Genomic DNA, 25718 nt, shown 5'->3' with positions numbered 1-25718 from the left:
TTCAAAACTCACCTTTATGCAACACAATAAGAACCTGCGATTAAGACCATAAACAAATATAACAAAATCCACCTTTGATATGTACAAACTGACGTTTGAATGAACAATTTAACTAGAAAAAATCTAACCATCAATAATCATCATAGTAGCCTATTCAATAATCATCGGAACTTAATGAACTTTGTGACAAATCCAGTCACAATATAATGATAATGAACTTCCAAATTCATATCAATTACATAAGATTACATTGGGCAAAATCAAAAACCCTAAAACCGATTTGGGAGAATCAAAGCAAAATTAGGTTAACCCAAAATTAAGAAATGAGGGGAAACGCAGATGAGGAAGTAAATGTTCTTCAAAATTGCTCCTAAAGTAGTGAATGAAGGTGATATGGTGGGATTTTAAAGAGGGTTCAGGTTATGAGATGATAAAGGAAAACTGATAGATCTAAAGTTATAATCTAAACTCATCTATTTAGGGTTAGGGTTAGGGTTAGGGTTAGGGTTAGGGTTATGGACTGAGTAAGGAATAAAAAATCATAGTTATAGACGCGGTTGTTAAAAACCGCTGCTAAAGTTATAATCTCAACCTTTTGACGCAATTATAAACCTTCAAACGCAGTTTGTTGGCACCTGATTAACAATTTTAATGAGAAAGACATTTTTAGACGCGGTTTTAAAATAGCACCGCATCAAAAAAAGAAACCCAACCGCGTCAAAAGTTCGGTTTTCTACTAGTGGATATTGCAAATTTGTAGATGATGTAAGAAATAAATAAAGGTAGTTGGTTTGTTTCTAATAAACACTGGATTAAATGACAATGGCATTTATGATGATCAACCGTAATTAAATGACACCAGATGCAACTAATATTTTTTTAAAGCCATGCAACTCTAAATAAAAAGAAGGGGGAGGGGGGGATACTCTAAGTAAGTAACAAGGGCCCAAAGTATATCAAAGGAAAGAAAATACAAAAAATACAGGGGTTTTCAACTGTTTCCTCAACTTATTACGTCATTGTTGAAGAGGTATGTACCCGCCTTAACATCGAGCGGGGCGGGTCAACCCACAAGATATAGACAAGAGGCTTGAAATCAAGATATTATGAAGGCACAAAGCCAAAACCTATGCGCATGGCGCATATCACATATGCTCACGCATATCACATATGCTCATGCATCACATATGCTCACGCACCATATATGCTCACGCATATCACATCTGCGTGTGGCGCATCCGCGCGTGGCGCATATCACATGCTCACGCATCATACATGCTCACGCATATCACATCCGCGCGTGGCGCATCCGCGCGTGGCGCATATTACATATGCTTGTGCATATCACATCTGCGCATGAAACATCTGCGCGTGAGAATAAAGAGAAGACCCTCGCGCTTCCTCAGGATAGGCGCATATCACACATGCACATAATCAACCCCGTCCTTATCCAAATCAGGATAAGGACAACCTTGATTGTGCACGTCAGACAACCTTCCAGAAGGTATCCTTTTAAGGAATAAGAATATGCTGATGTTGACAGCTGCCAATGAAAGGTGGACAACTCAGCAAAACCCATGTGCTACCACGTGATTGCACATGGGTCAGGTGAAATACCTGGGTCAGAGAATAATCAATGAAAAAGCACCAGGTGTCCCAAGGACACGTGGCGCAAAGCAACAGGAGGAGGCCAAAAAGGCCCTAATGGGATCTGAGCCCAATCATTGGAAACCCTAGCACTATAAATACCACACCACCTCCACAAGGAGAGTGAAGCAATACTAGCAATACTAAGCAACAGTAAGCAAGAACAAGCTAGAAAATACATTCCAATTCCTTACTCACACTCAGATTATTATTATCTTCTCCTACAATCTCTTATTCTCACACCGGAGGGTTACCCCAAAGAGGACCCCTCTGTCCCTTTCTGAGGGGTGAGTTTACGGTGCTGTTCATTTTGTAGGTGGAAGAATTCAGTCTCCGGAGAACCATCGGTGAAATAGCATAATCATACCCGAGGAAAGTCGATCGTCTCCCAGTGTGCGATCCACGTTTCTTCAATTGTTTTCTCAATATTAAAGCCTCACCAACTTTGTCGATCCATTTTCAAACGTTTCTCTATGAGCAAGCACAAGAATGAACTTGCTTTGATTTCTCCTGCCAATTGAAAGAGTTTTATAAAATTATTTCATTTCTTGTCTTCTATATTATTTACAAAGTAACCAACAGTACTATTTGGATCAACTTCTCCTTTCTTTTTGTGAACCCTTACTTCTTCGGAATCTCTAGAAGCACCACCACCAAAAAAATATAAGCATTGATTTTAAATCTAGAGGTTAATTGTACTCTGACAACTTTACGTAAGACAGAGTTTGTTTGTTTAGGGTGATAGTGGCGGAATTTTAACTCATTCCAACGCCACAACATTAAATTATGGTGTGATTAGAAATTATTAGTCTAAGATACATTTTGAAAAACGCTAAATCCAATCACCAATTTTGTTGCAAACATAAGAGTATAAATAATGAAGGGTCGTTTCAATATATAAATTAGGAAAGAAGATCAATAAATATCCATGACTATTAATAATCATTAACGGAACCACAAAATAATAACGTTATAAGTATAAAACTTGGGATTTTATTATAACTTAAAATTTAAATATTTGATTTTTGGTAGTATTCACCGCCACCTTTACGCAACCATTACCCAAATTACCCCTTCCTTCCTATATATATATATATATATATACACCAGTAACCACCTATTAGCTTTAGTTTATTCATTCGTCTACATTCTACATACAATTCTCCTCTTTGTATTAATCTCAAAATCGAGTCTTGCGCTAGCTATGGGTTACGATAACTACCTGTAAGTTCCTGGTTTCTTGTTTTTACGGTGTTAATTCTAGGGTTAGATTATATTATTTGATGATCAAAGTGCGGCATTAACTAACCGTGTTAAATATTTTGTTAAACTTTTAGGTTTCGTGAGCCGTTGATGGATAACAACAACAACAACATTAATCATCATCAACTCCCTCTCAATGACAATAATAATAATATTGAAGATGAATTGAAAAGTACTGGCAAAGTCATGTTCAAGAACCCTTGACGCCTGTGGTTTTTAACGAATCCGATTCAAAAGCCAAGACTTGTACTAAAATTAGGTTGATCAAGAAGAGCACCGGCAATTCAGATAGTGGAGGCAGTGGAAAGAGGAAGAGGCTTTCCGGTGGTGACGGTCCCAAGAAGAGCGGCCGGTCCAAGAATAATAATAATAATAATAAACGGAGCGGCGATACTGCAGAATTGAAGGAGATGTGGGATGCTGTTGTTGGAGGCAATTTAATGGTATATATATAACATTACATTGATCACATTTATTTTGTTTTTATTTCAAATAATTAGGTTGCTATTTTATGATGATAACATTGTAAGTTTTTGATATGCAGGATGATGATAACTTCATAGACGACAGTGGTGTCGATCCAGTAGACTGTTATGTTGAAGAAGAAGAAGAAGAAGAAGATAACGAAATCAATGATCTTTTCAAGATGTGCAAGAAAAAGAAGAAAGCGGTGAAAAGTAGTATGGAGATTGCACTGCTTGTTGAAAATGTGATGGCTGAACTTGAACTCGTAGCAGAAGAAGATGCAAATCTAAATAGGCAGTCAAAGCCAGCAATTAACAAACTCATCAAGCTTCCTTTTCTAGTTCAAGTACTATCCAAGTAAGTTATATATGTTTTATTTGCATATATAAGTCTTAAATGTTTCATTATAATGTGCTTATTTAATTTGCTATATATATATAATGCAGGAAACCACTTCAACTTGAGTTCTTGGATCATGGAATTCTAACTCTTTTGAGAAAATGGCTTGAAGTCCTCCCGGATGGAAGCTTGCCCAATATTAACATTCGTTCGGCAATATTAAACATCCTAACCGAGGTATGCTATAAATATATAACCATGATTTATCTAAGTAACGGTTAATTATTATATGCTTTTATATATGTTCGTGTAATCAAATACTTTTTTTGATTTTATCATGCAGTTCCCAATTGATTTAGAGCAGTTTGATAGAAGAGAACAGTTGAAGAACAGTGGAATAGGAAAGGTTAGTCTTATTATTATTATTATTATTATTATTATTATTATTATTATTATTATTATTCTTTTTTGGTACCAGTTATTTTTTCCTTTTTGGTGGTATGGCTAAACATAACTTATATATTATTATTGTCTTTAATCAGGCTGTTATGTTCTTGTCAAAATTTGATGAAGAGACCCCATCCAATAGAAAGCTTGCTAGAGAGTTGATTTACAAATGTTAATTGATTGACACTAACATTTACATGTAAATAATACAGAGTCGACCGTTATTTAATATAAGCACAAGATTGAAGACCTGAAGAACCTCGAGGATGACAGAATCCTCATTCGCCCGCGGCCATCAATGAAAAAGTATGCATAAAAATATTGTTAACAGAATCAAGATTCAAATTAATTTATGTTTATTGTAAGTTTACTGATATGTTTTTTAATACTCACCAGGCCTATGAATAAAGCTATAGGGATGCAGTTTACAGATTATGACTTGGATTTGGCTGAATATTCTCAGTAAGTTATTTTATTTCTAATACATATTATAGTTGCTACACATGGCTTGCACTTGTTCCCTGTTTCTGATTATTTGGATGTAACTGCAGAAAAGCAAAGGCTGGAAATTCATTTCATGTACCGAGGCTCGAAGCCGTGCCACTTGATTTTATGGTGCGTCAGCAATCAAAGATTGATCCAGATGAAGTTAGAGCCCAGGCTAAACAGGCTGCGCACAATCAGCAGCATCGACTCAAGGTTTATACTTTATACTGATTCAATAAATTACATCATTAGTAATGACTATAATATATATTATTAATGTGCATAGTATAATAATATCTTTGTCTGTGATGACAGCTGAACAAGAAGCTGCAACAGTTAAAAACACAAAAAAGGAAGCAACTTCAAGCTACTACGCTTAGTGCGGAGGGTCGAGGAATGGTCAAATACCTGTAAACCGAAATCGAGGAGCACGAGTTTCTAGTGTTGGTGCCAAACTGAAGGTTTGTTGCTGCAGACAAGAAGAGAAGACCTATGCATATTAATAGTCAATCTCTATGTTGATCTTCAATTGTGTATTATGATGAATTGCATTATTTTCTAGTTTTTTGAAGTTAACAGTGAAGATTTTTTTGTAACATGCATATTGACACCATATATGAAGCATATATTAATTCTTGTACTATCTTTATTAAAACAAAAGAATGTTGTGCATTTTATTATTAACTTTTTATGTTTTGTGTTGTGGTCAATTAAAGATCCTAGTATAAGTAAGGTGTTAATATCTAAATCTTGAATTGTTTTTTGCTATTTAAATAATGTCTTTCCATTTCATTTATACATCCTGATGTTTTGTGGAAATAGTGATTTTTCTCGTCATATGGTTAAGGTTTCTAGTCTTGTAATACATGAAGCTTTAGATCTAGCTAGGACTAGGATTGGTGGATGATTGTGTTAGCCGATCTAAAAAAGTGCATGAGACGAAATGAACTTGGATCATTAATGCGTAACAAAGAATGTATGATATATGATAAATTACATATACTCACTGATAGAAAGTTGTTTTTTGTGTTAGTTAATCATATTTTCGCATAAAGTAAAATTGTTGAGAAGAAATTAATTTGGGGACACCATGGCTCTTAGCCCGATCACCTCGGTAGGCTTGAAATATTTGAAAAATGATTATACCCAATTATTTTTTAAGTATGCTTTTATTTAAAAAAAAGTAAAAAATAAAAATAAAAATTTCACAATCTAAACCATAACCCAATAAACTCATTTAAAATTTTTATTGTTGAAATCCAATAACAAAAAACCTTTTCACTTAAGGCCCAAACATTTTTCTTTGCTTTTGGCCCAAAAACTCCAATGATTATGGAGAACATGCTTGATTTTTTATACACTTTAACTAACTTTCATAATTTTTTTAACAATCTAAACTTCTAAAACACATCAAGTTATTTCCAACTAATATTTTGAAAGATTAGTTGTTGATATGCCAATTTAACATCTTTTATTTGATCCGACAAGTCTAATCTTAAAAGCCGGTCAGTCAACATACAAGCAACTAACATTGTGTTATCATTTTCCTATTACATATAAACCAAATGACTACTCTAGGCAATGTGTCACACGGGCTATGTGAAAAATAAAAAAGAAAGAAAAACGATTATATGAATCGTATGATAATAGAAGAAAATATATCTTCATACGAGTTGTATGAGAGACAAATCGTAGTTGGCTAGCAAAGAAGTAACTAATTTTGTTTTGTGTGAAAATAAAAATAAAAAAAATAAAATAAAATTGAAAACAAACACTAGGCTTTGCACACAACCTTTTGTATCAATCTTAAGGATTAAGGAACATACAACAGAAGGCGCAGCCTGAAACCAAGGACGGGTAGACTGCAATAATACAGAAATCGCCGCCGGTATGTAATTGTTTATTATTATTATTATTATTATTATTATTATTATTATTATTATTATCACTCACTTTTGCATTTTATTTGCCTTTAATTTGCCCTAATATCTTCCCTATGGACAATATGAACCGTTTCTTTGTGTTATCAATTAGGGCACCAACAGAAAATTAATCAACTTTATTATGTGATTCCAAATTCAATTCAATGTTACGGCGTTTAATTTTACAGAAATCACATTATTATCTTCAATTTTATCAACTAGGGTTTTTTTTTCTTCAATTATTTAATAAAATATTGTAGTAATTGTAGATGTATTGTTTGTGAATTGATTGGTCGTTTGTAAATTGGTAACATAGTTATCATCCTTTTCTTAACGCCCGAGGCTCTTTAACTTTTTATCAGTTGCAGGTTAGAAGCACAGTTAGTTGCATTATAGCTGATTATAGTTATATCAGGTTATTAATATAGAGTTTTGTTTTGAAAACTGTTAAGGACATTTTTTCCGTCTTTCTAGAAAACGGGCTTTGGAATATAGTTTTATTAAAGGTAATCGTGATTCTTGAATGTGGATGCTTAAGTGCAGTAGTACTTACTGGCACTGTTGCCAATCTCTAATTCAAAGACTACACCCATGGTTATTAAAAGCCCTCGCTTCTTGCGCCTAGGCCCATTTTTCAATAAATGCGCTTCTAGTTCCTAGGCGACACTTCAGGAGTGCTATTGAAACTTAGATCTAGGAGAGGCCAAAGGCATTATATTGTTACATTTTGTTATTCAAGTTTTGGTATTGCATTTGAATCTTTACTTTATTAGAACTTTTGGTACTGGTTAGATGATATTAAATGTTATATAATAGTTTTTGTTTATTTTATTTGAAGATTAGTACGATTTTTCATATACATAATATATTTTTAATTATTTACTTAAGTGCGCTTTTTTTCCTCAGGCCCTCGCTTTTTTTTCTCCTTGCGCCTAGGCCCCAAGTAAGGCCTATTCGCCTTGAGTGCACGTAGCACATTTGATAACTATGGCTACACTCTGTGCTTGCTTTAAATCTAGTGCATTGGTTATGCTTTGTCTTCAAACCTGTTTCATTTCTGCATTTTCCAAATATTGATCTTCAATGTGTGTGTATTGCATATCATATCTGGTTTGTTGGAGCTTGTAGGAAGTTACAGATGTCTATTTTGGAGCTTTGATGCTATATAGGCTTAGAATATATTTTGGTCTAGTTAGTTAAGTTAAATAATGCTGAAACTTTGAAAGATTCTTAACTTCTTGTAACCATTCTGTTTTGCTTTTACTTTCTCATTTTGTTAAAGACACTTATGTTAAGCTCGGCTAAACTAGGGAGAGTTATGTACAATTGAGAAATTGTTTGTTGTATCCTTTCTTGCTTACCTAAATTTGCTAGTAACTTGGTGCACATACAATGCAGATATTGGATATCTGTTTAACGCGTCCTGTGAACTAGCTAATTAGGGGAGCATTAGTGGAACTCCCCATTTCTAAAAAAAAGTTAATAGAGAGAGCAGAAGCTAGCAATGGCTGCTTTGCTGTCAAGTGATCCAATGCATTTTGGAATGTACGATGGTGGGCCATATAGACATTTTGATGATAAAATGGAAGAACATGGTGGCCGGTGGTACTTTTCACGAAAAGAAATTGAAGAAAACTCACCATCTAGACCAGATGGCATCGATTTGAAGAAGGAAACGTATCTACGCAAATCATATTGCACGTTCTTGCAAGACTTGGGCATGAGGCTTAAAGTGTAAGCTTTTTTATTCTTTGTTTTCTGACTTTCTCTTTAGTTATTATTTTTATTCATGTGCTTTTCTTTATTTGTTGGTAATCAATGAAAAATGCAATTTAGTGCTATAAGGTCTATTATTGTATGCCTGGGAATATACAAAAACAAATTGACGAATGAATCATACAGAACATAGTTTAATTTGAAATCCAAGTAATCATAGAAATCTAAATCTTGAAACTGCATTTGTAAGTCCAGAAGGGGAATTGTTGGGTTGACTCAATTACCCTCCCACCCTTGGATTAAAAAGCGTTAGGCGAACAAAAGCGAAGAGGTCCCTAGCCGAGGCGAAAAGCGGAAAGCGCAAAAGCGAACTCTTTTTGAACAAGAGACGACCATATTTTAAAAAAATATTTAATTATTTATAATCAACATATTTATATACAAACCACCAAGGTTTAAAAAGGCGGAAACAAGCCTCGAGGCATTTTCTGTTAGACTCTCGAGGCGTAAGCCTCGAGGCAGACCGAGGCGTAAGCCTCGGAACATAATTAAAAAAAATAAAAAAAATATATATATAATCTATAAAAATCACACTTTTAATACTAAAAAATTAAAAATGTATATATAATATAAATAAATAATGTTAGTTTTATAAGTTTTAGGTCACATACCATAATGGTATTTCCCTTACGTATATTATTATTATTATTATAATTATTATTAGCTTTTATATAGCTGTTAAACTGTGATCTTATTATTAATATTATTATAATTAGTAGTAGTTTTTATATAACTGTTAAACTTTGATTTCCTTTATTTTGCTCCATACACATGTACTTAGAGCCGAGGGTCTCTCTGGAAGCCACCTCTTTATTCCTTTGGATAGAGGTACGGTGTGCCTACATCCCACCCTCCCCAGACCCTACTTATAGCTTGGCTGTCGGTGGGATTTTACTGGGCATGATTGATTGATTGATTGATTATAAGTTTTATGTAAAATTTTATAAGTTTATGGATCGAATATAAACTAGTGAAGATAAACGGGCTAAATGTTAAGGTACACACACTAATTTTACACTTTTTATGTAAAAGTTTACAACCTTTAGAGACTAAATGTAAACTTGTATTAGATAGAAGGTTACATCTTAAAATACCGATACTTTATTAAACCTAAAAGGCTAAAACGGTTCTTCACGCAGCTTCTACTTATTCATGCAGCCACTTCCGGCATGCTTCCGGCGCCGGAATTAGCCGTCGGTGTTGGGTTCGTAGGCCTTGTTGGCCCGGTTTATTATATGAAGTCAAAAGAGGAGACGGGTGTGGGCGGTCGGGCCCAAGCCCGGCCCGGTTTAGATTTCTTGCATAATAATTTACTAACCCTAGTTCAGTCTCTATATAAACAACATTATGTACTTGTAATATTGGTCACTCAATAAAGAAATACCTAGTTGCCACCCGTGGACGTAGGTCAGTTTAGACCGAACCACGTTAAATCCTCGTGTTCGTTTATTGCTTTCGTGTGTGCGTTTAATCCTAACAAGTGGTATCAGAGCTTAGGTTCGGATCGCACGAAGAACACGGTGAACCAGTTCCGCGTGTCGCCGCCGCACCAGTGATCGGGGCTAGGGTTCCGCCGCGTTACCGCTAACTGCTGCTAGGGTTTCGCTGCCACCAGTTGCCACAGGTCAGATTCAGGTTGTCGATCTAGGTTTTCGGTGTTGGCAGCTAGCCGACGTATCCAGCGATCGACCGGAAGGTTGAAAAGAAGGCAGAAGTTTTGCGAGTCGAGATCCTACTTTGCAAAGTACGAGTCAATAACAACGAATCAAGATCCTATTTTCGTTGAAGAACAGTTTCAAGTCAGAAGAAATTTAAAGAAACTTAGAACCAGTGCCAACCGCGTTTGTCAGGTTTATCGTTTCAGTTTAAAGTTTCGGTTTCTGATTTACAGTTCGTTATTCCGCTGCACGTTTAAAATAGGTTGATTTTTTAACAGAGTTCAGTAGAACAATCGTTAAGTTCAGGCTCGTGTTGCTGTGTCTGTCTCTGTTGTTTTTATCCAGTTTTTCGTTTTAGTCATTGTTATGGCAGAAGACGGAAAGGTTTCGATACAGAAGTTTGACGGACAGAAGTTCGGTTGGTGGAAGATGCAGATTGAGGCACTACTTTGTCAGAAAGACTTGGATGTAGTGCTTGAGGATGAAAAACCAGAAAAGTTGTCAGAAGTTAGACAAGAAAGCTAGGGCTTGTATTACTTTGTCGTTGTCGGAAGATGTGGCGTTTAACATCATGAAAGAAACCACAGCCCGTGGTATGATGGACGCACTATCCAACATGTATGAAAAGCCTTCGGCAGCGAATAAGGTCTATCTTATCAGAGAGCTAGTGACAACTCGAACGAAAGAGGGTGGGTCAGTTACAACTCATATCAATAATCTTAATTCGATCTTGTCCCGCTTAGTGTCAGTTGACATTAAGTTTGATGATGAAGTTCAAGGCCTCTTGTTATTATCCTCTTTGCCCGACAGTTGGTCGCAAACAGTGACTGCAGTTTGTAGTTCGTCTACAAATATTACTTTCGATGGGATTCGAGATCTGATTCTGGGAGAAGATTCAAGACGCAGAAGTTCAGGTGAATCATCAGGCAATATGCTAGTCACAGAAGGTAGAGGTAGGGGAAAACAGCGAGGCAGTGGGAGCAGGAAGAGGAGTCAGTTTAAGACTCGTAAGGATATTGAATGTTGGGGTTGTAAAGAGAAAGGACACTTCAGGAATCAGTGTCCGAATGGTAAGAAAGAGGTGAACGTTACAGAAGACGACACAGATGACGGGGTCAGTAGTGATGAGGCTTTGGTTTGTAGTGTTGAGAGTAGCGTTGATGCTTGGGTGATGGATTCTGGTGCATCGTTTCATGCCACTCACTGTAGTGAAACGATGAAGAATCTTAAATTTGGGGATTTTGGAAAGGTTCGACTAGCGAATGATGATATTTTAGAGGTTACGGGTATGGGAGACGTTGATTTGATAACTTCAGCCGGTACTTCTTGGACTTTGAAAGACGTGAGGGTTATTCCAAGTTTGAAGAAACGTTTGATATCAGTTGGGCAGTTGGATGACCAAGGGCACGACGTTAAGTTCGGGAATGGGCAGTGGAAAGTAGTCAAAGGGAATCTCGTGGTTGCTCGTGGCAAGAAAATGGGTTCGTTGTATATGGTCGATATGTCACCGAAAGGAGTGGATCCAGTTTTGGTGAAAGACAAAGTCCGGTTCACAGAATCTCGTGGGCAGAAGAAGGTTCGTTTTGCAAGTAACAAACCCAGAGCCAAAGTGAAGATTCAGGATGAACGAGCTAGGAAGGTTAAATCAGTTGGGGGACATCGTGACAGTGGGAGCACAGGTCGTGTTTCAGTTACAGTTCCAGGTCGACAGTGGATTAAGAAAACCAGTATTCCAGCTGTAAAAGTCTCTCCAATGAATTACTTGCTGAATATGGAGAGTGTTTGTTCTCAGGTTATCTCAGGATCCGGTAGTTCGTTACAGTGGGAGCCGGTAGGGACAGAGAACGGGTCAGGGGCAGTTTCAGCCATGACTGACGTGTTGGAGCTCCGGGGAGCTTCAACGGGCCTTCAGGTTAATTGATGAGAAGGCGGTGGCAACTAGAAGAAGTTTAATGTTCAGATTACAGAAGTACAATCAGGAGTGCAGACGAGAGTACTCAAGGCCTCCGAGTGGGAGATTGTTGGGTTCGTAGGCCTTGTTGGCCCGGTTTATTATATGAAGTCAAAAGAGGAGACGGGTGTGGGCGGTCGGGCCCAAGCCCGGCCCGGTTTAAATTTCTTGCATAATAATTTACTAACCCTAGTTCAGTCTCTATATAAACAACATTATGTACTTGTAATATTGGTCACTCAATAAAGAAATACCTAGTTGCCACCCGTGGGCGTAGGTCAGTTTAGACCGAACCACGTTAAATCCTCGTGTTCGTTTATTGCTTTCGTGTGTGTGTTCGGTTTCGTGTGTGCGTTTAATCCTAACAGCCGGAAGTCGAGAAGTGCCTTGTAGCTCTATTAATATACCATATTCAACAAAAAAAAGTCCAAGAAATAAAAAAATTTGGCATATTTTACAACTTCTAGTGAGGCTTAAGCCTCACCGCCTCGGACCGCCTCACAAAGGTCGAGGCTTAGGTTTCAGTATACCCTTATGAGGCTAAGCCTCTTAAGGCGTTTTTCTACCGAGGCTGCCGAGGCGTAAGCCTCGAGGCGCGCCTCGGAACGCCTTTTTAAACCATGCAAACCACATTATAATATATATTAAACGTCTAAAACATCAACATATATATATTCCAAAATTCCAAAAGTAGCGTAGAACAAGTTTTCGAGTACCACATTACTCGCCCAAAATATCAAAGTAGCATAAAAACAAGTTATGAAGTACCAAATTACTCGAAAGTGTTTAAAAAAACACTACTCAAAAGTGTTTTAACTTTCAAAAGTTTATAGCCAAATGTGAAAAGTCTAGAAATGGCTAATTATAAAGGTTAAGTTGAAATGGGCTAGTTGGTCGCTTTTTGTACATGAAGCCTTCGTCTCCCCGCTTTTTTGCTACGCACAAAAGCGCAGAAAGCGTTCGCCTTTTGAATTGGCTTCGCCTTGGGTAGGCAAAAGCGTCGAGGTGCTCGCGTTGGGTCGCTTCTCGCCTCACCTTACCTTGAGCGCGCTTTTTTAAACCAAGCTCCCACCCACTTTGCTACCTCGAGTATATATGCTCTATGATTGAAGTTCTTGATGTGAAACAACGCAATTTGGATCATGAAGATTTGGAGATTGCATTTGATTGTTAAGAGTTGGCTAAAATATGTAATGTGAAGGCAAGCAGACAACAGCTTCATTATATTTTTGGTTACGGGCTTTATCTGTTATTCTGTTTATAGCATCCACCTAAGTTTTTTTTCTGGTAGTACAGTGGTAGGATGAGATCCATATGTGTGTTGAAGCTTATGCATATAGTATACTTATATCGGCCATATTTAGGAGTTTGCAGCTGTCAAGTATTCTTGGATCACGACTGTAGTTCTGCCTTTTCATATTCTTACCTTCATACTCGTTATCATGATCTTGCAATAACTTTGGACTCTTCATTATTCATTACACAGTATTTTGATACGGCTTTGACGTCTTAGTGTCTCAAAATGTCATCTTCAGTCAACTGAAATTAGCAGTTTAAATGTTGTTGCTTGTAATTTTTGTGTGATGCATTGACATTAATTGCTATTATTTAGTTTACCATGGGCAAATGCTAACTAGACTCCAATATTAATGCTTTATTTCCTTGAGGCGGAAAATTTTCTGTTGAATGAGGATATTTAGAACCATGAAATTCACACCTTATTATCTAATGTCTATATTCTTTCTGAAATCCAAAGAATAGTACTTTTTACAAAGACTGTAAATACAAGCTTCACCTGATAATTGTTAGGTTTGCAGTCTAGGAGGTTGTGATATTGTTAATTTTTTTATATATACTGCTTTTAATATATAGACATGTTGTGCTTTCCTATTTGAAAATAATAGTAATACACGGATTGTATTGGATATTGTGATGCAGGCCTCAGGTAACCATTGCTACCGCTATAATCTTTTGTCACCGTTTCTTTCTTCGTCAATCACATGCAAAGAATGACAGGAGGGTGAGTTGTACTAGTGCTTCATCTTATATTTTGCTTCTGTTATTGAATTTGATAACATATTTGGCATACAAATTGAGGACAATAACAGAATACAGTTACTGATTATTTCACATTTTTGGATTGCAGACAATTGCAACTGTCTGCATGTTTCTTGCAGGCAAGGTTGAAGAAACTCCTCGTCCATTGAAAGATGTAATCCTTGTTTCATATGAAATCAATAACAAAAAGGATCCCGAGGCTATACAAAGAATCAAACAGAAGGTATTATTAACTTCACTAAAGTAACTCGCTTATTAGCTCTTCAAGTTTCTCTGTATGTATGTGTAAACTCACACACAAACACAGACTGTTATTTTTCAGTTGGTTCTTATTATATTTTTGTGAAGCAGGAGGTGTACGAACAGCAAAAGGAACTGATATTAATCGGGGAGCGAGTCGTTCTTGCAACTCTTGGTTTCGATTTTAACGTGCACCATCCATATAAACCACTAGTAGAAGCGATAAAGAAGTTCAAAGTTGCCCAAAATGCCCTTGCTCAAGTTGCTTGGAATTTTGTCAATGATGGGTATGCATGCTGATGTAATTTCTTAATTTGTGGTTTCTCTCTCTCTCTCTGTGCCTATTTTGACATGCAAAAGAGGCATGCAGGCTTCGGACATCTCTCTGCTTGCAATTTAAACCCCACCACATTGCCGCCGGTGCCATTTTTCTTGCAGCCAAGTTCCTCAAAGTTAAACTCCCTTCCGATGGTGAAAAAGTTTGGTGGCAGGAGTTTGATGTCACTCCCCGCCAATTAGAGGGTCCGTGTTTCCTTTTTCCTTTTTAAAAAATAACTATCACATATATTTAGAATTTCTTTTAGAACTGTCATATATATTTTTAGTTCTGAAGAGGCCCATACCCACATATATGTGTGTGTAATATATATACAATCAGGATCATTTCAGAATTTTCAAATAGTTTAAGCACTTTAAGAACTCTTAAGAATCGAGCATTTTAGTTATGTATATTATATATTTAATATTATTTGAGGGTACTTATGTCATTTATTATATGAAATTTAAGTACACGTATGTAAACTTGTGATAACATATACGTAATCATTAATTTACATATAATAAATGATAAAGTTACACTCCAATACTATTAAATATATAAAATAAATACAAATGATTGGTTGTTAAGAGTTTTTAAATTATTTGGAAGTTTTTGAATGAACCTGATTCTATATCCATTATCTTTTTAGATGATTTTCTTTTCTGAAATTATTGTTATTTTTTGCAGAGGTCAGTAACCAAATGTTGGAACTTTATGAACAAAACCGAGTGGCGCCTTCTCAAACCAGTGAAGTTGTTGACGGGAGTACAGGTGGCGGGGTTACACAAAAGGGCCCAACCCGGTCACTTCCGGTTGGCGAAGATGGCCCAAGCAACAGCAATTCCCGGCCCGGCACCTCATCAAGGCCGACTCCTGACCCACCGAGCCAGAAAACAAGCAGAGACATTGAAGTCAATGAAAGTCAACAAGAGCATTACGTGGCAGAAGATGGTGACAGGCCGGACGGGCCCGAGGAACCTCAAGAAAGAAGGGAATCAGTGGAACCATCAAAGGAGAAACACCCTGGAAGGAATCTGGATTACAAAGGGCAGACACCTCAAGATGCTATTAAAAGACTTGATAAAGATAAAGTTAAAGCAGCTCTTGAGAAAAGAAGAAAATCCCGTGTCGGTGACATGGTTCGAAAAACCGATTTCATGGATGAAGATGATTTAATCGAGAGAGCATTAGAAGACGGAATAGAGTTGGCTGCTGAGTCCGAGAAAAGCAAACAAGACAGGAAACATAATTGGTCAAAATCTGTGAATCAGGTGGATGTTGATGTAGAAGATGGTCAGTATCATTCTTCAGTCAAGGGACAGTCATCAAGAAGTCAAGATTTTGACCACCCGAGAAGTCAAGATTTTGACCCGGTGGAAGAAGGGGAAGTTGGGATGATGGATGATGAATACAGGTCAAGGTCACCTAAGTCTGGCAACAGGAAAAGGAAAGGCGGTGGGCCCGGGACGCCACCGGATAAAAGGAGGAGAAACTGAAACCAGTCAGCAGATCTTATTATTTATTGAATCTTGGTGGATATTATCTATATAATGATTCTTGTTTTTAAGAGAACATGTGCTTAAAACTAAATTTTGGTTTCTTTGTGTTTTTGGTCTTTAAAATCAGACCATTTTACCAACATTAATATGAGCTTCTCATTCCTATTCACCAACTACCTTTGTATCCTGTTATTTACGGTTGTTGTATACTTGTTCATCTCAAAAACATAGTACAAAGTTGTAACAAGGTATATATATTCACTCAATATGTAACATACAAAAATAAGTTTCAAGTATACTTTTATTGAAACAAATTTAAGAGAAGACAGCCATCATCTGAAAATACATGTTAATGTTATGAATCTACAATTTAACTCAAAAGTGACAGGAAGATCTCTACCATGAAAATATTACTCAAACTAACTAAATCACATTAATTGGCATCATCAAAATTTAGATGGGTTATTTCAGAAAATATGAATCATGCTATTAATATTATTTTGATTATTATCGCCTCTAGTTTTGTCTGGCAAACCCCAGTGCAAGTAAATCTTGATTCGTGCCTATGAAGTCGTAGTTACCTCCTGTGTTCAAATCAAAACTGATGGTCCCGCTACCACCACCACCACCGCTGCCACCACTACCCTCGGTTTTGATCTTCATTTCTTCTTTGACTGTAACCGGTATGATCTTACCAAGGTTAATATTGGTAATGTTTTCTTCCCTGTTTTGTTCTCCATTAAGATTCTGCATGAGATCCGAGAGGGCTAAGTTAAAGTTGGTTAGCTCGGCTCGTGTTGCTTCAAGATTGCCGGATGAATTCATGTCAAGTGACAGGCTTTTTTGAGCATTTTCTAATATTCCTTGCAAGTATTTTCCCTGAGTCTCTATTCTCATTTGGAGTTTCTTTTGTACCTGGATCCACATTTTGTGAAATGACTAAAGTACCCTCCACGAAGACAGTTTTGATGGGACAAAGGGAGTAAAAGATATATACCTCAAACTGTTCTTGTAACCTCTTTTGTGCTTCAATTTGGCATATTAGAGCATCTGCAATGGGGATATCTCTGTATGCAGAAAATAAATATAAGTAATATAATAAAATAAAATAAAATACGGGTGACTTCGCATTGAGATTACATTAAGATTGTATTTTATGTAACTGAACAAATGAGATCAGTGTGTACCCGGCTGGTTCATGGTTAGTTCTTAAGGAATTAGAGCTCGTGCCCGTTGAATGCATATTGAACGGTTCGTACGAATCACCTAAATTATATGAATAATAATAATAATTTCAGTAAAGGAAGTTGTGAAAATGTAGTGAAATTGATGACGATCAAAATATGGTGTAATTCTCACCGCTGTTTTCGTTATTCAGATCGCCATTGTTTAGCTTCTTCGCCTGCTGCCCGAGTCTATATTTCTATATACATCAAGAACAAAACATGAAAGATTAGTGAAGACTTTGACTTCCAAAATAAAACAAGGTAAGTTTGACTTTTGAGTTCAAAATTTTTTCACTTCAAAATCGACAAGATTCGGTTAGTTTCGTGTGGGAAAGATGATAAACTACATTTCATTATGTAAAAAAGAATGTTAGAATTGAATCATTTTAAGTTCCAACAGAAGGAATTCATGTCAAATTTGAATTTGTAAAGTCATATAATTGAATTTTGAAAAGTAAAAGTTAAAACTCTTACCTGCAAATGGCTCTTCAAATGGTACAATGTCAACCCCTTCAAGCCCATTAATCTCAACACTGATTTTGGTGTTGCTTCTGAAAAAACCCACATTAGCTTGAATCAGATGAAAATTACAAGTAGATGTCAAACCAAAAGTCAACACCCCATATTAGTAGTTTAGATTTATAGGGCTTTCTTTTTGCAGATAACTTTTTACATGTCTTAATTGGTAGATTAGCACTTATAAAGCCACTTTAACATCAAACATCTTGTTGGTTTTAAGGTTTTTATGCAATTTAAATAAGACTTTTGCATATAAAGATTCTTAATCACATGTATCAAGATTCTTTAACAAAGAAATCAAGATTTTATCAAGATCAAAACTTTATCAAAGAAATCAAGTTTTTTGTTTATCAAGATCAAAACTTTATATTGTTTCTTTGTTAACAAAGAAACAATCTTGGATTGTGGGCATTGGGAAACTTGTGATCAAGATGAAGAATCTCATCAAAGTTATCAAATTCAAGATTTTGACCATTTGTCACTATTTGGCTCAAAAAAACATGAAGAAACACATTAAGGCTGAGGGGTGTGGGGCGCTAACCTGGGCGCGAGAGCCCCTCCGCTCGCGCCTCCAGGCGCTAACCCCACACCACCGGGGCGCGAACCGGGGCGCGAACGGGGCGCGAGCGCGAGCCCCCAGGCAGGCGTGAGTGTGGTCGCGGGAGAAGAGAGAGAAAAAGCTGGTGTGGATGCCCAAAAGAGCCGTTGAGCTCGGAATTAATAAAAAAAAAACCTTAAAAACCTCTATATAATACCCCAAATTACTCCCATTTCAACCATATCAAAACACAATTTCACCTTACAAACTCCTATATAATATCCCAAACTCCTATATAATACCCAAAAATGTCTGGAAATTGGTACCCGTTTGATTCAGATTATATTGACGACGATTTATGGTCGTCACCAGACCAACCGATGTTTTATTCGGGGCCGCAAGAAACATCCGGCTTTCAACCATCCAACATACAACCGTCTCCTAACTTTGTTGTTCCAGAGACACAAGAATCACACGGTGATGCTACGGGAGCAAGAAGACGCGTCCACCGGAAAAAACCACTTGCAACGGACGGGCCGGGACCGGCTTCGACTCCGAGGACGAAACGGAAAACCACTCCGTGGTCATCGGATGAGAAGGAAGCCTTGTGTCGGGCTTGGATAGTCATTTCTGAGGATCGGCGTTGCGGTAATTGTTTTAACGTTTTTAAAAATGATTTTTAATAAAAAAGTTAAATAAAAAAGTTAACTAGAAATCTAATTTAATTATTCATTTTGCAGCCGACTACCAAAAAAGCAAGATTTTTTGGACAAAGGTTAGGGAGACGTTCTATACGCTCGTTGGGAGTACAGAGCGAAACGCCGATATGATTTCGGGTCGGTGGTCCGAAATCAGAAAATTTGTCGGCTTGTTTACTAATCTTTTCAACAGGAACGCCGGTCGTATGAGACCAAGTGGCAGTGATGATTTGGCGGTTTACAATTTCACGGTCGAAGAGTGGAGGCAGGAGTGTTTGCGGAGGTATGGGATGGTGAAGACGTGGGACGATTTAAAGTTGTGGGAGAGGTTGAAAAGGTGTTCCAAGTGGGTTGAGCTGGTGGCGCCGGACCTTGATGCGGAAGTAGGGCCGAAACGGACTAAAACTAGTTCGTCTGGAGCGTATAGCACTTCCGCCGGGTCGGATTGCTGCGTTGGATTCGACCTAAACATTGCGGGGGAGGAAACGTCTTCACCGCCGAGGAGGCGGCCATTGGGAAGGGACGCCAAGGGGAAAAAACCGGCTGAGGGGGGAGCCGTAAACATCGCCGATCTTGTTGAATCCCTCAATAAATTCAACAAAACCATGGAGGTGGTCTCTAATGACAAAAAGGAACAAAGTCGAATGAGAGATTTGGACTTCCTTACAAGAGACTTCAGTAACCTAAATCCGGTCGATCAAATGCTGATGGAAAAGCAAAAGGAACGTATCCGAAAGAGGTTGATCGAAGAAGACCAAGCCGAAGAATAAGAATAATGTTTTTTTTTAGTACTTTAATTTTTATTTTATTTTTAGATATTAATGTGTTTTTTTAATTAATGTGTGTTTTTTTAAATAATTTATGAGTTTTTTTAATAATACGTTTTTTTAATACATTTAAAAAAAATAAAAAAAAATCCGCTGGAGCCCCTGCTGGAGCCCCTCCACACCAGGGCCGGGGGCTCCAACACCCCCCTTATCCAGTTTCTCTCTCTGCCACACGTCATAATATTATTGGCTGGAGCCCCCACTTGAGCCCCCATTAGAGCCCCCCACACCCCTTGGATTGTGGGCATTGGGAAACTTGTGATCAAGATGAAGAATCTCATCAAAGTTATCAAATTCAAGATTTTGACCATTTGTCACTTTTTGGCTCAAAAAAACATGAAGAAACACATTAATAAATATGACCAATGATGAATGAAAGAAAAGAAAAAGCAAAGAAACTAACTGTCAGGGCCACCAAGTTTAGTAACAGCATCAACAAATCTATCATGAAGATCAGCAGTCCATCTGAGCCTTGGTTTTGGGTCTCTAGTCATGACCACACCACCAGTCTCAAACTCGTAGCAACCGGCACCACCGCCACCCATGCCACCACCACCAGCATACCTCCCATCCATTTTTGAATACAACAACTATCACTATGCCACAACTTTGTGTTCACCAGTGCCCACTAGACAGAACCTTGATTATGCTCTTTTCCCAAAAATTCAACTTCTCCCGCTAACTATTTTCTTTATTTGTTTACTCCTTTTTTTCCTTGTCCTCTTTGGGAATTTTGTTTATTTATGGATGGGTTCTTTCTTTTGTACAACAAAGACACAGAGAAAGAAGCAACCATGGAATGAATTCCCCACACTCAAAAGCCAAAAGTGCTAAAGCCTTCAAACACATATATATATATATATATGTATATGTGTGTGTATCTATCTATCTATATAAATTCTTTGAGAACCAATTCAAGTTAAGTTGAGTTTTGTTAAATACAAATGAGAATCTTAGAAAACAATGGTTTTGAAATAAATAAACTAAGAAGTTGTTACATTACATGTGCCATGTGCAATTAATGTAAGTCAAGGTTTGTTAAGTATATAATCCATCCATTAGTTTTAATGAGTTTGCTAAAAGTACCCTTAACTTCTAAAAAGAATATAGGCAGCCCCTACTTTTGCCACCTTGAAGTCACACACTCACACCCTCCACTGAATGTTTTGTGATTGACAAATGACCCTTATACCTTTTTTGGTCTTGGCTAGGTGGATCAAAGGCATCAAAACTAATATCTTACTTTGTTGGTGTTGATTTTGGTCATTTGAAATGCCACATGTTGTGGTTTTTCCATCTATAGTTTTGTATTATTCATTGGAGCCTACCTTAATCTACCTTAAATAGATAATTGACTAAAAATGAAAATAAAACACTCAAATGTTAATAGGATTTTATGTGTCGTTTCGAAATACGGTATCACTTTAACGTTTGAGTACTTGTGGAATCAAGGGATATGAACACATTATATTAGCAAGCGGGTGAGTGACACTGATTCTGTTTTCGAATAATGACACAAGTAAAAATATAAGAGATTTTTATAACCGTACATTATCAACATTTACACTATTATGATACAACCAAAAGTTGTTTCGGGTGTTCACACAAATTCGGATGGTACGATTTTTTTTTCCAAATCAATTTAGGGTATAATTTTATTAAGATTAGTTAGAAAGGGAAGTTAGTCGATTTCATTTTAAGATAGGCCTACGCGAGGCGATGTCTAAAATGGGTTTTCTATTTCGAATCACAAAAGTTAGGGGTGTTTTTATGTTAATGTGACAAACTTGTGGGTCATTACTGTATTTTACATAACTCAGAAAACAAGGCATGTCACGGTTGGTTTATTAAAATTAGAAATAAGTTATATTTTATTCTCTTGGTAAACTTTCAATTTTAAGTCATAAAAACCTATCATTTTCATCTAAATAACTTTAAACGATTTATTAACAACTTATTTCACTTCAAAAAAAGTAAATACATAGATTTCTTTTTCATAAAAACTTACTATTTACTTTTCAAACACACAAAAGATAATTTATTCTAATAATTATTCCCAAAACACTCTAAATTGACTTGAGACATTAAAATAAGACAATTATAACATGTATATATACCACTGATATGATGATATATATATTTAATAATATTGAATCTTAAACTATGGGTCTAAGTGGAATTTTTTTGCCAAATATGATCACCTTGGATGGTCCCTATACTTTGGTGTGATTCACTTTTTCCCCATATTTCAAAAGTATGGTATATTAACAATAGACATCTAAGTGTCATCCTAAGTGAACCAATCCGATTGTGACTCCATTGCAAAAGTCACTAGAACTTGATTCTCTTGGAACATTATCTTTCTTTCTAGTTTCATTCGAGCTAGCCTCTTATCATTTATCTCATTATCACATTATATTAATTTTAGACATTTAGAACTAGATTGAGTCACTTGACCGGTAATTATCATCATTATATATAAGGTTAAAGTTATAATACAAAGGGAGACAAAAATAAGAAGTGTAAGAAGGATTTGTGATCATACAAAAAACCCCTCAACAAATAATTAAAAAATCATAACTCAAAATATAATTAAAAAAACAAAAAATTAAAAAACTAAAATGTTTCCCCCGTAATTTCTGTTCCACAAAAAAAACAACGAAAAGACACGATGTCGAGAAAAAAAGACACAATGCCGAAAATGAACAAACAACACAATGGTAATTAAAAAAGACACAATATGCTGCAAAATTTAACAAAATGCTAAACAAAATATAATATAATTTTGAGTACCATAACACAATATCAAGAAAGAATACACAATCAATAACGGAAACAAACATAAGAAGTGTAAGAAGGATTTGTACCCATACAAAAAACCTCTCAACAAATAATTAAAAAATCATAACTCAAAATATAATTAAAAAAACAAAAAAATAAAAAAACTAAAATGTTTCTCCCGTAATTTCTGTTCACAAAAAAAAACAACGAAAAGACACGATGTCGAGAAAAAAAGCCGAAAATGAACAAACAACACAATGATAATTAAAAAAGACACAATATGCTGCAAAATTTAACAAAATGCTAAACAAAATATAACATAATTTTGAGTACCATAACACAATATCAAGAAAGAATACACAATCAATAACGAAAACAAACATAAAACACAATGATAAATAAAAAGACACAATGATCTTTTTTCCTCAACATTGTGTCTTTTTCAAGTTTTTTTTTTGGAACAAGGAAGACGGTGGAAACATTTTTGCGTTTTTATATTTTTCATTATATTTTGAGTTATGATTTTTTTTGTTAATTTTTCGTTATTTTTTTGAGAGTTTTTTTTTCTTCTAAAAATCATTCTTATCTTTCTCATTTTTGTTTCTTTTTTTTAGAATAATTTGACCCATTTATAGTTAGTAATAATACGGAATACATTTTATGTTACAATTTCTTTATTATTACTTATTATGTTTGTTCTTTCGTATTCCATTCTAGTTCCTTACTTCCTTAATGGCGTCGCCTTTACTTTTCAACAAAGAAATAACTTCTAAGACCGTTTATTTTAATAAAGAAATGATATATAATCTTAATCACACGAAAAGAATCTTAGCAAACAGAAAGAATCAGATGATGGAATTGATTCTCTTTTGACAAATTTATTTGTTTTTACTTTTGTTTAAAAAACAAAGTTGTTTTAAGTGAATTTTCATCTTATTATTATGATATGTATAATGATTTAACTCAAAATATTCACGTTAGTGACACGTATGCAGGAGCTCTAACAAACTTTCCTTTAAAATGTGAATTGGTTTCATTAAAACAAATTAAGTAAAGAAAATTGAAAAAGGTAGGTGATAATGTGATATGACTATGGGTAATTGACTTAAAAAAAATATATCAAAATTTTTCATCCTCTCTCTCTTTCTAGCGAGTTATTGTGGCCAATGTTTTAAAAACCGGTATTCTACCTGTACCGGATTAGACTAAAAAATGGTATAACTGGTTGAATCGGATTATACCGGGAGGTTCAACCGGTTAAATATTTTATCTTATAATTTCCTATAAATGTAATTTTAATTCAAAAATAACCCAAAACTATATGATTACATAACAAAAAATAAATAAAAGTTAATCCATATTAAAAAAATAATGCAAAAACACTCAATTTAAAAAAAAAATAGTCCTAAAGTTTACACATTTGAATGTTAATTGTTGTGTTAAAAGTAATTTTGAAAAAATATATGCCGCACAAATCTAAAATTTCTCGGACTTAAAACCGGTTTATCGGTAAAACCGGTATTTTAGACAAAAAGCGCTGGTACGATGTTTAACCAAACCGGTGAAAAATACTTGACTCAAAATACCGGCATGTTGTGTGAAATCCGGTTTAACCGGTTCAATTGGCCGGTTTGAACCGGTTTTTAAATCATTGATTGTGGTTGCATCCTCTTTCTTAGATCATCATTTATGGTGAGAGGCATTGATGTCTATCCACAGTGTCACGTAGGCACTGAGCCATCAAAGTCCCACCCAATGATTCCCCTCTATGGTGAGGGGGCATCGAAGTCCCTTTAGTTTTTTATTTTTTTATAAAACAAAAAAAAACAAAAAATTTATTAAATACATAATAATAAAAATCAAACTAAATTGAAATTAAATAAATATAAATAAAAAAAGCATAAAAAAACAGAACTATATTCGTCGTCCTCGTTTGAGTATTTTGCCATTATCCTTGCTTTTTTTCTCATAAACGCCCGTGTGGGCCCATCTAGATGCGAGAGATCTTTTGCGAGGAGCTTGAAATCATTTTCTCGTTGCCGCTCCTAGTTAGCTTTCTATCTTTCTTCATGCATGGCTTGGTATTCTGCATGCATCGCTTTTCTTTCTTCATACATTATATTGATTTCATTCTTTGAGTGTTTTTTCACATCGGCAAACTCTTTAAGTGCAAGCTCCAAGTTTTCAAAACGTGCGCTCGCATCGGAACTCATCGAGGATGTCGTTCTAGACGAAGATCCCCCACCTCTAGCCGCCGCCTTGGCCTTTTCTCTTCCTACCGGACTTGGCAACTCATCCGGTTCATCAAATAGAAAAATGGGATCAATCTCGATTAAGTTAAATTGAGAACGAGCATCCGACCACGCTTGAGACGGCGATTGATTGGCCGAAGTAGACGTTCTTTGACCGTTTGGACGGTCGCAGTGAAGATGTCGGAATCGGATGCCGCTTTGGCGAGCTTGTGCATTTTCTCCAAATCTCCAACTTACCGAAATCGTGACCATTAAGGGACTTGTATTGTTTTAAGCAAGTCTCAATGAGGTCGACATTGTTCGTGCCGCTTCCTTTATTGCTTGTAACGCGATTGTGAATTTTGAAGGAGTTGTTCATTTTTTTAGCATTGCCTTCCATTTGTTGGGGACGGAATCATCCCCGCGGTAACGACCTTGACCCATTTTATCAAAGAACTTAGTACGTATTTCTTCACAAAATTTCGTGGTGTGTTTACCGTCACCTACGATACATATAAAAACTTAGTATTAGTAAACAAAAAAAATAAATAAAACACGAAATATATATAAATAATTTGATGATTTACTTGAATTGAGTCTTCGGATGAGTCGATCCATGCTTGCGTCAACGCCGCTTCCTCTTCATTTTTCCACTTTTTTCTTTCAACCATTTCGGTAGTTGTTTGACCGACATCAACCTTCTTTTTATGGTTTCGTCTGCGACGAATGTGCGGTTCGTCTACTTGGGTTTCGGGAACTTGAGTTTGGGGTGTTTGGGTTGGTGGAAGCACAAACGGCATTGGCATTCGATAGAACATATCGTTGGGA

The 25718-nt window shown here is 36.1% G+C and overlaps 2 protein-coding genes and 1 pseudogene across 3 annotated transcripts; 2 read left to right on the top strand and 1 right to left on the bottom strand.

The window, feature by feature from the left end:
• The first annotated feature begins 2851 nt into the window (after positions 1-2851).
• On the top strand, positions 2852-5143 carry LOC143586587 (protein IWS1 homolog 1-like; annotated as a pseudogene).
• A 2745-nt stretch (positions 5144-7888) lies between these two features.
• On the top strand, positions 7889-16246 carry LOC143586588 (cyclin-T1-3-like). Of its 2 annotated transcripts, none has more exons than XM_077068101.1 (6): positions 7889-8303; positions 13893-13974; positions 14101-14235; positions 14361-14539; positions 14623-14774; positions 15259-16246. In XM_077068101.1, exons 1-6 carry the CDS (start codon positions 8074-8076, stop codon positions 16065-16067), a joined length of 1587 nt encoding a protein of 528 aa, XP_076924216.1. In that variant the 5' UTR covers positions 7889-8073; the 3' UTR covers positions 16068-16246. The 2 variants fall into 2 exon arrangements, with proteins under 2 accessions (XP_076924216.1, XP_076924217.1); XM_077068102.1 differs by having other exon boundaries at positions 14364-14539; positions 15259-16244.
• LOC143586589 (myb family transcription factor PHL11-like) lies at positions 16131-20453 on the bottom strand. The gene is made up of 7 exons (XM_077068103.1): positions 20282-20453; positions 17771-17847; positions 17430-17493; positions 17258-17336; positions 17068-17137; positions 16316-16985; positions 16131-16243 (listed from the first exon to the last, which is right to left on the bottom strand). Exons 1-6 carry the CDS (start codon positions 20451-20453, stop codon positions 16587-16589), a joined length of 861 nt encoding a protein of 286 aa, XP_076924218.1. The 3' UTR covers positions 16131-16243; positions 16316-16586.
• Positions 20454-25718: the final 5265 nt, after the last annotated feature.

The sequence above is a fragment of the Bidens hawaiensis genome, unplaced genomic scaffold (assembly GCF_021521415.1).
Source record: "Bidens hawaiensis isolate Kalapana, Puna unplaced genomic scaffold, B.hawaiensis_p1.1 tig00034712_1, whole genome shotgun sequence".
NCBI classification, from domain to species: domain Eukaryota; kingdom Viridiplantae; phylum Streptophyta; class Magnoliopsida; order Asterales; family Asteraceae; genus Bidens; species Bidens hawaiensis.
The sequence above is the reverse complement of the archived record's forward strand: the minus strand, read 5'-3'. Positions and strand labels throughout refer to the sequence as shown.